At 42.6% G+C, this 13,013-nt stretch overlaps 1 protein-coding gene across 1 annotated transcript; it reads right to left on the bottom strand.

The window, feature by feature from the left end:
- Positions 1–6,109: 6,109 nt before the first annotated feature.
- LOC307086434 (Krueppel-like factor 13) lies at positions 6,110–11,915 on the bottom strand. Its single transcript, XM_079751646.1, has 2 exons — positions 11,149–11,915; positions 6,110–10,165 (listed from the first exon to the last, which is right to left on the bottom strand). Exons 1-2 carry the CDS (start codon positions 11,615–11,617, stop codon positions 9,888–9,890), a joined length of 747 nt encoding a protein of 248 aa, XP_079607772.1. The 5' UTR covers positions 11,618–11,915; the 3' UTR covers positions 6,110–9,887.
- Positions 11,916–13,013: the final 1,098 nt, after the last annotated feature.

Below are 13,013 nucleotides of genomic sequence, written 5' to 3'. Positions count from 1 at the left end.
TGATTGGCTCAAAGAACAGCTCCTCAGAAGAGCCACTCACAAATGCTGTGTAGCAGAGCCAGCTTGAAAGTTGCAGATCCGTTAATTTTACTGAATGGTGTGCAATCTGCATGTACATGTAAAATACAAGTTTTAGGACAATGGTCTTCTGATTTGATACCATCATCTCTCTTGGATTTCTTTGAGGCAGGAGTGAACTCTTCAGACTCACTATTTTTTTCTTTCTTGTGTTTCTTTGACTTAGACTTGGTTTTGTTGTGTTGGATAATACTGAGGGCACCTACACATTCGTTTCTGTGTGTGTGTGTGTGTGTGTGTGTGTGTGTGTGTGTTTCTTTGTGTGTGTGGAGGAAACATAGTTCCCACAAGATCTCTGATCATTCAAGAAGCAAAGGGAGAGGGAGGATATATTTCCCGCAAGAACTCTGACAGTTCTCACAATAACTCTGATAATCCTCGCAGCATGGGGGGTGGGGCAAACATAGTTCCCGCGAGAACTTTCATAATTCATTCAACATTCCTCTTTGCATTTGTGCCTCAACTGCTGATTTTCTGCCACTGAGGTTCTGTTACAGATTTTTCAGGGTGGAAGCAATATATGTGAGGATGTTTCTGAGACACAGGATAATTTTGAGGAGGACCCTGATTATGCAGCATCCTCCTCTGATGAGAATAAAGCCAGTGACATAGGACATTCTGACCCTCCTGTAGTTTCTCAAACACAATTATACCCCCTTGTCATATCTCAACCACCAAGAACTGAAATGACATCTAAAAATGGAAAGCTGCTGATCCCGTTACAAGACAGGGTAGACTGACTGCAGCTAATGTCATCAAAATGGTTCCAGGCCCCACCAGATATGCTAGCAGTCATATACAAGATAAACAATCTGCATTTTAACTATATTATATTTTACAATATATAACTATATTTGAATACCAACATAAAGCCCTGCAAACACAAACATCATGTTTTTAATTTTAGGTAATTTAATGAGATGGTACAGTGATTTGCATATTTCGCAATCATATATATATTGTATATAGATAGTATGGATATTGGAACACAGCACTGGTCTACAGAAGGCCGGTAGTATTGACCTCCTACTGGAACTGACCATCACATATATATGATACTTGATGTATAAGGAGAGGTTGGGGGCAGTCATATATTATTTACTGGGATATAAAGATGGTCAGTAGAAAGGCCTAAAGTAGTTGAGAGAGAAACTTGGTTAACACTTTCAGTTACAATAATTTTCTGCATGTTTACATTGCTCAGGTGAAAATGACCCCAAACATCGAAGTTGTATGTTTATTGGAACATAATAGGAGGGTTGTGGAATATGTGTACCAGACACCTGAAGCATTAAAAATATATAACAGTTTGAAAAATAACTCCTTATGGAGATGTTCCTTTGGACCAATTCTGCCCAATTCCGCCTATTGATTAGCCTATATTTTTAGTATGTTCAATACATCTTCCAGTCATGTCACTACCATCTCTCTCAATGTCTTATGCCAAAATAAAACAGAAAATAAGGTTATTTGTCATTACATAATGTACAGTTAAGACATTATGTCGATTTTATATTTTCTTTTTTCGTTTTTTGGAAATCCAGGGTAGCAACCAATATAGCCGGAATAAACATACATATGACAATATTTCAAGTGGGGATCATCAAAATTTGTTTATGAGACATCTTAAAGACTGCAAACATACAAAAGTTTGAAAACATATTTCAATAGTGTCCGTGGGGGAGGAGTTCCAGTGATCCAATGTCACCGATTTTTTACATTATTTTGTGTTTATCTCTATCAATTCCTCATGCAAAGACGAAGAGAAAATGGGGTGGATTGTGTCCGTAGAATATATTGTTCAAGATCTATGTAGATTTAAAGTTTTCATTTTTGACATCCGAAAATCCATCACGGACACAAAAGATGGTACAAAAAATCATACATGGGAAAAAAAATTGCGTGGGGAACATCAAAATTCCTTTACTAGACACCTTAAGGATTACAAAAAGCTAGGTTAAAAAAATATACCTTTCGGGTGCATGGGAACCCCCCCTTCCTACCAGACTAAAAGCAGATTCACAGCAGATTCCAAAAACACAATTTATCTTAGGGGGTTAGTAACTTCATCAGCTGAAAAAAGTGATTTCGCTACCACCCCTGCACTGCTATCGTGCTGATATCCTTTTTTACAGGATTTAGAACACCATTCACATTGTAGGTAACTACCCTGACTGGAGCTGATGTATCACCCATTACTGACATTTTAACCACTGCCTTCCCCCCTTGCAACTTGAACTTAAAGAAAGATGAACACGAACAGAACAAAGCAATGAACAAAATGCGTGTTATACTTATACAATGTAAGTATGGTAAAGAGGTCTTCTTTGCGACCTTAAGGGAGCCGGGTCAGGTCAAGTCAAAAAAATAATTACCTCGTAGTAGTGAAAGTCCAGCAATTAAACCATAAATTACAGAGTATTAAACTCATCTCTTCTAAAGCCTCAAGTTTCTTTTAGTATCCCTGTCGCAAGGCTTCTCCAGGTTTATCTTCTCTTGCAGCCCGAGGTGTATGCCACATCAACCTCTTGTCGGCCCAGCTCACTTTCGGCTTCTAGACCGGTACTGTGAGCCCTCGCCTCAACAGGTCCCCGTTGGCGTCCACCGCCGAGTTGTAGGTCTCCTCTTCATGAAGTACCCTCAGCTTGGCTGGGAACGGTGTTTTAAAGCACCGTTTGTTGTCCCTCAGAACTCGTGTTGCCTCTGTGTATATGCGTTTATATGTGTATAGTCGTAATTTCCTGATGAATAAACCCCTTCCTCTGCCAGGCCAACTTTAAATATGCCTCTTTGGTTTTGAAACTGGAAAATTTGACCACAATAGATCGCGGGAGGGACTCAAAGTGGTGTCTTCGGCCCAGGGACCTGTGGGCTCGTTCAAGCTCAAGTTCGGTGGAGGCGGGAAATCCCAGCTTTTCTCTCAACATTTCCAAAAATGCAGCCATCGTTATTATTTTTATTTAATTTAATTATTTTCAGCCCCCGGTTATGCCATGAATTCTTATATTCTCCCGTCTTGACCGTCCCTCTTGATCTATTAGCCTGGCCTCCAGTTTTTCCTGTAGTTTCGGCACCTCTAATACCGCTTCTTCCACAACCTGCGTTCTTACTTCTGATTCGGACATTCAGTTTTTCAACCTCGTCGACTCTGTTAGTTGTTTTAAAATCTTCAATATCTCAGAGAGCGACACCATTCTCCCGGCGAAAGTCTCTCAGTTGCTGGAGTATAATTTGTAAATCAGCCATCTCGCCTACCACTTGTTGGGTCAATTCCTTAGGCTCAATAAGGCTAGCTGTCTCGTCCACTAAATTTTCCTCAGCCGGAGGAGTAGGATGTTTCGCCTGTACGGTGGTTTTCCGTTTCTGTCTGGGCATATCGACGCCTTAATCACATCACTTTTAAATCATTTAAACCTCTGAAAGTGTGCTTTACGGCATCAGGGTCGGGGAGCCACGAAGTTACGCTGCTAACCTCATGGCCACTCAACCGGACAATAATATGCTATTATAACAAATGTTTAAAGGTCCCATGGCATGAAAATCTCACTTTATGAGGTTTTTTAACATAAATATCAGTTCCCCTAGCCTGCCTATGGTCCCCCACTGGCTAAAACTTGCGTTTGGTGTAAAACGAGCACTAGGTGTTCTGCTCGCCTTTGAAAAAATGGAGGCTCAAGCGCGCTGATTCGGAAAGTGGTCCCATATGTCGTCATAAGGATCTAAACTCCTCCCCTTTCTCTCCCTGGCCCGCCCAGAGAATTTGGCCCGCCAATGAGACACGACCGTGCGAGCGCCACTTGTGTGTGTGTGTGTGTGTGTGTGTGTGATTACACACAGTGTTTGCTGTTGATGTTATGGCGCATAACACGTCGGTTCTTTGACGTCTCTTGTATTTCCACAACGAGACTGTAGTTGGGGTTATCTCAGCCATGGTTGAGAAGGAATTGGGGGATAGGAACTTTGGCTTTGACTTCCTGAATTATGTTGAAGAACTGCGACATGCTGCCTGCCGCCATTTGCCGCGAGGCACCACCGCCGCGAAGCACCACCGCCGCGAAGCACCACCGCCGCGAAGCAGCACCGCCCGGCAGCGGGCAGCTGGCAGCGCGCGGTTCAGTCTACTTCAGATTGATGTGGAAGTGGAAGAACCAGAGACGTCGGAGAACCCGACGAAGTTGTTTGTGATTCATAATATTGTCTGGAGGCACACACAGCTTGGCCGTGATAATATGTATTATATGATATAGATATCTATGTATTATATATTATTTAGATATAGAGCTCCAGGACTGTAACGCGTGTGTCGTACACACGCGTACACACTAAGTGCTGTACACGCTGTTGGTGTTATGGCGCATAACACGTCGGACTCTCGTCTCTGGTATTTCCACAACGAGACTCGTAGTGGGGGTTATCTCAGCCATGGTTGAGAATGAATTGGGGGGAAAGGAACTTTGGCTTTGACTCCCTGAAGTACATGAACCACGACATGGAGAAAGGGATTGTTGGCCTCGAATGTCTCCCGCTTGAGCCCCGCTTCCCGCTGCCGAGGGACCACCGCCTCGGCGCTGGTGCCTAAGTGCTGACCGGCTCCGGCGAGAGACAACCGCGGTCAACAATCCCTTTCTCCTCCATGTCGTGGATCAGTCTACTTCAGATTGATGTGGACGTGGAAGAACAAGAGACGTTGGAGAACCCTACACGGTCGTTTGAGATTCATAATATCGTCTGGAGGCTCACACAGCTTTTGGCCATGATAATATGTATTATACGATATGAATATCCATGTATAATATATTATTTAGATATAGAGCTCCAGGACTCCCGTGTGTTCTAGAATATTAACAGAACACAGCTAAAGGCTGTGTGCGCCTCGCCATACACCACTGTAAACAGAGCGCATGGTACCGTGGCTGCAAGCTGCTCAGGGCCACACCCCCACCCTCCTCCTTGACCCGCCTCGCTCCTCCTCATTTGCATTATAGCTAGACACCAAAACAGCGCATTTGGGGGAAGCTCAATGTGCGACTGGCTCGGAGTGGCTGTAACTGCACCACGGCTGAATTTCGGGAACGTCTTTGAATACTGTTAGTGGCCCACTAATACCTATATTAAAGCATCCATAAAATAGCATGTCATGGGACCTTTAAAAAAGTGCTTCCTCTCCGTTCATGCCTAGCTACATGGACTTGTAGCAAGTGGCGACAAGTGAAAAATCAGAAGCCCAAGTACCGAGGGTCAGAGACCTGGTTCTCCCCGACTACTCCTACTGGACCCTGGATTACGCCCTGTCTTTGAAGGGGGCTAGCAAGCTTCTTGACTCAAGCCTCTTAGCAAGATGCTGCCTAATCGACGAGTTCCTGCCCATCATGTTCAACCAGTACCCAAAGTCAATACACTAATTCCTACATAACCAATCAGTGCTTCTGACAACTCATACTTAAGTGTGACAACATAGCTTTTTTTAAAACAGCTGCACAGTCAACATCACAACTAAAAAATGAATTAATAAAATAAAAGAGGGGCCTTTTAGTCACCCGACACCTATTTTTACTACCTGCAACATTTTGAGCGGTGGACCCAAGGGCCTTCTCCGCGGACTCCCTGCTGCTCTTCCCCAGCCACTACATTAGCGACACTGAGACCTCCAACATCTGGGACGATGAGGCCGTGGTTACGTACTGGGAGAGGGGTCACGATTAGCACAGGGCGAGGCCCTGGCAGCTGACAGAGGAACCAGCAGCGACTGCCAATGCACAGAGGGAGGGGCACGCACTGCCCCCCAGTGGCAACAGGGATGAACTTTTAACCCCTTACGAGAATGGATATCATAACGATTCCATAGTTCGCTCAAGTGCGATCACATGTCTGTAATTTACACACAAAAACTGTAAATTCCCTATTCTCAAGTAGGGCTGAGTTGTCCAGGTTTATTTTTGCTTTGCTTATCTGATGTGTCTTATGGGGGTCAACATTGTCCCTTAATCCCAAATGAAACAATTTCTAAATAAATAAGCCCCAAATACCCAACATAAGTTTATTAAAAATGAAAAAAAAAGCATTGGTAGTTTAATTCCAAGCAAACAAAAGGAACCATTTAAAAATAGTTCACGAAAATTTGTTATGAAAACAATTAATTTAACCACACAAATGACGATGTAATAAATTAATCAGCATAATCAAAGGAAAGCCATGCTTGTACATCGGTGCAGCACCGGAAATATTGACACTCCAATCCTCGAAATGTAAGACACCCAAGTATTCACATCCAGACGGCATGTTTCAGTACTAAGTTCCACAGTTCCTTGTATGGAAGATAACTAAAGCTTTGACAAGAGAATCCAAATATTTTTTCTTTTAATGTAAATATTAGGCTTCAATTTAAAAAAAGCATTCTGTACAATGTGCATATCTGAAATTGTGTATCAAGAAAATATCAGTTGGGAAAATGAAAATAAAAAGCCAGTCAATGAAGATGAGATTTTAACATTATCAATGATGCATTAATGATACAGAGTAACATTAAGTACTTAGATGGAGCCCTTTCAGCCTCGATTAAACTTTGAACTTCAGAATATCACTCTGATATTTCTTCAACATCAAGCAGGTTTAAAGAAACAAAATCAACCTGTCATTTACAAATAAGTACCTTGAGTAAACCTGCTACAGCTCGATAATTCACTTGCTTATGAAAGACGCAGCTAATGCAACAAATCTGCCAAGAAAATGAATGTGCAATTGGGACCAGTAAGCTGGAGTACCCAGAGGAGCTAGAAGAGGTTGGATGATAGGTTCAGATATACCAGAAGAGAGACAGCTTATGGATGTGTATGACACACAAAATAAAAAAAAGAAATCACTCAATATTAAATAAACAGCTTGAAACAGAAAAGCATACACTATAAAACATTGGTCTAACAGTGAACACTCGATTGATAAGAAAGAGGAAAAATTAAAGTTCAAACCAAAGTCTCAATGAGTTTAAGTCAAATCAAGTCTGGAGGGAATCCTTTCTATTGATAATCCTGAGTGTTGCCAGACAAGGCCCCACTTTGTGAATGAGGTAAACCCTTATTTTTGATATAGCTTTTAGATCCACAAATAATATGTGGAGATACAGCATATCTGCAAAATAATAAAAACAGGTACACGGAAATAGATTCATTTGGTAAAGAATACATATGGAAATAGTGATATATAAATTTTTGTTTGTTTTCTGACTGTGTCTACAGAGTCCATGTGCTCGAGGTTACTGCCAGCAGCGACCAAGAACTATAAACAGATTTTACAGTTGGAAAGAAAAACGTGTGTGTAGAAAAACATTCCCTCGCATTGCAATTAATTTCAATGAGTACACATCTAGTTAACTCAATCACAAAGACCATACAGCAAAATGAATAAATGAAGCCATTTGTTTGATTTGGGATATAAAAGGAAGACATTAGCAGTCGGCCATTAAATGTTACTGTAGAAAAAACAAGTCGTCCAGGAACACTAAATAAATGTAGCAAAAACATGTCTAGCCACACACAAACTACAATAACGATGCACTGTTGGCACCAATAACTAAATACAAGCAAAGAACGAAACAAACCCAATTCAAATAAAAAATTCCCACATTTCTTTTTACCACATCTTCTAAAGCACTTTTACAAAGGCAGTTTTATAAGCCATTGATTATTGATATACATTATCAAAAGAACGCCACAGTGTTTGCGCATAGAAACAACGCAAGCCATCATACTAGTGAGCCGAAATAGGATTTTAAAAACACCTGTGAGAAAACAAAGTGCGATATTGCATATGAGAATTTGTAAATGAACCCCCTTAACGAGGGTCAGATACCTGTAACATGATCCGTAGCTGTAAACATGGTACATTGTAGCTATGACGAAGTTTTAAGGCTTTCCGAAATTCCTGAAGTGTTGTTCACTGAGATAAAGAAATAACGAGTCAGTCACACAGTACAAACAGTGGAGACAATGGCGAAATAAAACGTCTCAGTAGCCAGAACCAGACAAGACACAGTATGTACTTTCATATGGTAATTTAGTCAAGAGGTTTGCTTGATAAACTCAATCGCTTTTCTCAAGAGGCATTTCCCCTCCTCCTTCAAAAAAAACAAACACGTGGATGATTATATTTGGGGAATGGCCAAAATCAATTACAAGAAAAAAAAATCCAGTTTTAATCAAATGTACACATGGCACAATATTTTCTTTTCAGTCCCTCCAGAAAAATGCGGCGTTTTTTTGTGATTGTTGCGGCCAAAATGTAATTGCGGGAACTTTCAAAAATTGCGGTAACTTGCGAAAAATTCTGCTTTTCGATGACGTTCACGTCGCGTAATGACGTCACTTCATAACGTTCCGATGGCAACAGGGGGAAATGGCTGCTCTTGTGTGAAGTAAACGCAATATTTTTCAACTTTCTGCTAAGATATATGTGACTTTTTTGCAATGAAAATGCGGGAATTATGAAATCATGCAAGCCCCACATATTTTGCGCGGAAATTGGCAATTTATGCGGTGAAAGTGCGGCATATTTGAAAAAATGCGGCCCCTGCATGAATATGCAGACTTTGGCTGATTATGCGATCGCATAATCACGTTTTTCTGGAGGGACTGTCTTTTCTTAATAGAGGCAGACCGTGCTGAAATTTCAAATCCCAATATCCTAAAGCCTAAAAATATCATGTGGGAAATTTCCAAATGATAAATTTCTTTGCCTTATGCGTGATCCTTCTTTGAATGCAACATGAAGAGGAAAGACACTGCCTGCTCCAGCAATGCATTCTGCTGCATGCCTTCACATCCATGATGCGGGGGGGGGGGGGGGGGTGCCAGTGTGCCAGCTTTGTTTTATATAAAATGCAAGTCTTTTTTTTTTGCATGCCCAGTTCTTTTGCTTACAGAAATGTGAATAAGGACATATACACACACACACACACACACTTGCAAGCAGTGTCATCCTATGAAGCATATACTCAAACCCTAATGTAAGGACTACAATTAATCATATGTTACTCGCGGCAAGTAGCATTACCGTTCATCTACATTAAAAAGCGTAAAGCGTAAATTAATTTGCATCAGTGTTAGGCAGAATACCACCATGTGTTTAACGGGTCATCGTTTCATGATGATAGGTTGATCTACAAGGAGGCAGAGCTGACGGCTGTTCTATAGAGTACCCTGCGGCAGAGTTACCAAGAGATCTGTCCTTCAACCAAGGCTTTTTAACAGGACAAATATTTTAAAGACGTGGCTTTTACAGTTGCAGTTAATAATTCAACTCAAAAGAAACGGCTACAGTTAAAACAAACATGGAATGTGCCACTTCTAATAAAACGTAGGCTATGGAATAAGCAAAGCTTAAAAGAAAATGAAAGCTAGTTAGCTTCCATTTTTTCTTTGCCTGACTATCTAACGTCAAAAAATGGTTACTAATCAAAAGTAGAGGGCACTACAGGAAGGGGGGAAAAAATGTCATTATAAAATAAATCGTAGGAAATAATTTGGCTGATGTGTGTGATGTGCAGCTTTATACAGAAAATGTTCAGAATCCCTGCAATTTTTTGTGTGTCTTTCTATTTGTTTCATTTATAGTTCTGAGAAAGTGAGATTCTGTCAAGTAGGCATGTAGTGGTCACTTAAATTCATCAGTGAGGGTGAGCCAGTGCTACTCTCGTGTGCACGTGTACATGCTAGGTCCGAGCCATTGATCTGATTGTAGCTGGTTAACTTTCTTTAAACCCCCATTTGTGCTGCTGTGACCCACGAAGACCCCCCCCCCCCGCACCGGTTACTGGCCTATATGAGAGTGTGGCTCGAAGCACTGCCCTGCCCTTGAGCAGGGGAGGAAGAGGAAGGGGTGACAGCCCCCTTGTTTCGCCCCAACATGGAGGGCATGAAGTCGGGGTGGCGGCGGGCATGCTTGATCAGGTGGTCGCTGCGCATGAAGCGCTTGTCGCAGAGTGGGCAGAGGAAGCGCTTCTCCCCTGTGTGTGTGCGGGTGTGGCGGGCCAGCTCGTCTGAGCGGGCAAACTTTTTCTCGCAGTCGGGCCAGGTGCACGGGAATGGCCGCTCCCCTGCAGCAGAGAGATTATGAAACCTCCATTACACATCTAATAAGCATATACACTTAGAAAATGAGGATGGTTTAGTAGAAATATTGATAATATCACAACACACTAGTTTAGTAAGCAGAAATGAATACATCTAAAAATACAATATCAACTTTGACAAAGTGTTTTACGAGCACACAAGTCAACGGAAAAAGTGTTATTATTATGCGTTTATTAGTTATGCGGTAGCATATTCAAATATCTTATTTCAATTATACATTCTGAATATTGAACATAACTAGTCGTTTTAGTGGAAGTCTGGAGTTGCCCTGTTCCACGTCGAAGTGCCAGACCACTCCACCAGACCGTGGGGTTTTTCCTTACTGCTAGTTTACTCTCCGTGGGCGTTCCCGGCGTTTTATTACCGTCCCAAGTAACATCTCAGCCCGAGACGACCACCCCGCGGCTTCCTGCTCCTATTAAATATACTTTTTGTGTAGTTAGCGCAGTTAAACAACTGATACAGCTGGGGTTGCGCGGGTTTTACATAATTATGATAGTCTGACAAAGCAAGCATTGTGTTACCCGATTGTCCCCATTACTACACGAGGTGGGCTGATTAAGTATATATAAATGAGCTTGGGTAGGCTGAGTAGCAAACAAACACATGCTGACTGAACCAGTGACAGCGCAGCCTAATGTTGGGTTTCATCTTACTTACACTTCACATGCAAATGTGTCCCAGAGGAAGATCGCTGTTCTGTACGTCTAACCCTGTTCTTTTGTTACTTACGGCTTCGTCAGGAGCCCTCTGTTTGAGTTGTTCTACCCCCTTTGTTTTGCACTGATTGTACGCGGGTAAACAGCGCAAGGTACCCACCCAATCAGCTTCCATAACTAATCCCTCCAAAACAAAGAAATGTTACCGTGAAAAATAACGTGTTAAACTAGGCATTCCCCCAAACACATTAGGGCGACACGATGTCTACGCCACCGAGCTGCATTACCTGTATGGGTTCGGATGTGTGCTTTCAAGTGGGACGATTTGCCGTAAACTCGGTCGCATCCGTCGAAAGTGCATTGGTGTCGCTTGACCGGGGACCGGGGGGGCCCTCCTCCCCAGGGCCCGGGGACCGGGGTGGCCGACGGGGTCATGGTGGGGGTGGTCGAGTCGGACAACGTGGTGTAGCCGCTTTCCCCGCAGGACGAGTTGCTGCTCTCCGAGTAGGCCGACATGGGGCGGAACTTGCCGTGGAGGTCGGTGAGGATCCCGGCCACCGTCATCATGTTGGTGGCCTCGAGTCTCAGCGTCTCGCGCACCTCCCTGTCCTCGCTCGACCCTTCTGGCTCATGGGTTAGCAGGCCCGCCGAGGCGGGCAGGGTGGCGGGGACGACCGGGGTGGGTCTATGCAGGACGGGGCCGCTGGATATTGACACCAGACACTCGGCAGCAAAATAATCAGAATAGGCAGCCATTGCTTTCCTGCTTTGGCTTTGGCGACAGATTGTTAGCCTAGTCGGGAACAAATAAAATGACGCCTTGTGTGAGTCGCGAGGAGGGGCTAGTCGGTGCTCGACCTCGTTTTATCAAACTCGTCGAAGAAAATGGGTTTACTGCTAATTCTTCGTTGCCATTAAGTGTATAGATCCACTTGATAGTTCCTGATAAATACAGACTCGAATAGCGGCGAGCAAAAGGAAAAACAATATCTTTGCTAAAACGTCCTCAAGTAACGAGCCCAACGCGCGTGCTTTACATCGTCTGACTATTCATTGTTTCAGACTATCTGAAAAGCCGGTGAAACACACGCCCCCAGAACAGACTGTGTAGGCTCCACGCACGCTGACGTAGACTGAAAGAGGATCATCGTTGAGAGCGTTATCCCGGTCTACCGACACCGTCATTTCCGTTTACGTACCTCCTGTGGGCGTGGTGTGTTCTTGAATAGTTCCATGCTTACACCACTCGGGGAATCTGAGAGTACCCAGTGCAAAGTTACCTTAACGAAAACAATGAAAAACATGTTAAGAGTAAGACTTGAGAATACATATAGCGTTATGAAGATGAATAAGACAAAGCAATTTCAGAAACATGTAACGAAATGTATTCTCTCTCTCCCTCGCTCTCTCCTCCACTCCCTCCCTTCCCCCCCTCCCTCCCTCTCGCTCTCGCTCTCGCTCTCTCTCTCCCTCTCTCTCTCTCTCTCTCTCCCTCCCCCTTCTCTCTCTCTCTCTCTCTCTCTCTCTCTCTCTCCCTCTCTCTCCCTCCCCCTTCTCTCTCTCTCTCTCTCTCTCTCTCTCTCTCTCTCTCTCTCTCTCTCTCTCTCTCTCTCTCTCTCTCTCTCTCTCTCAATTCAAAAAAGCTTTATGGGCATGAGAAATATACATTTGCATTGCCAAAGCAGGTGAACAATAAAATAAACAGCGTTATAAAATAAAAAGTAAAAAGGTAAGGTATATATTATAATAATAATAATAAGTATGAACCTTTAAATACAAAATATCTATGCATATACAATGTTTTTTTTAGTGTACTTTTATAGTATATATATACATATACAATGTATATGTATATATATACACTATAAAAGTACTTTAAAAAGTAAAATGCGATATTATAAAAAATTACAAAAAATACAGTATCTCATATAAACAGATAAGTTAAAGATACACTCTAAATACACAGTATTTACATTACAGAGGATTAGTGCAATTATTGTGTGCAGAGTGAGTCCAGGGGGATGTGTCTATGGAGAGTTTGATGTCCTTCTCTCATCACAACAGGTGACGAATCTTGCTGCTGCGTTCGCACATTGTTGTATTTCTCCCAAAAGGTATGGCAGTTTGTGAGCATCTGGAGTGTCTTTGAAGT

The sequence above is a fragment of the Pollachius pollachius genome (genome assembly GCF_949987615.1).
Source record: "Pollachius pollachius genome assembly, chromosome: 14".
Classification (NCBI taxonomy): domain Eukaryota; kingdom Metazoa; phylum Chordata; class Actinopteri; order Gadiformes; family Gadidae; genus Pollachius; species Pollachius pollachius.
This window is presented reverse-complemented; position numbering and strand designations above follow the sequence as displayed.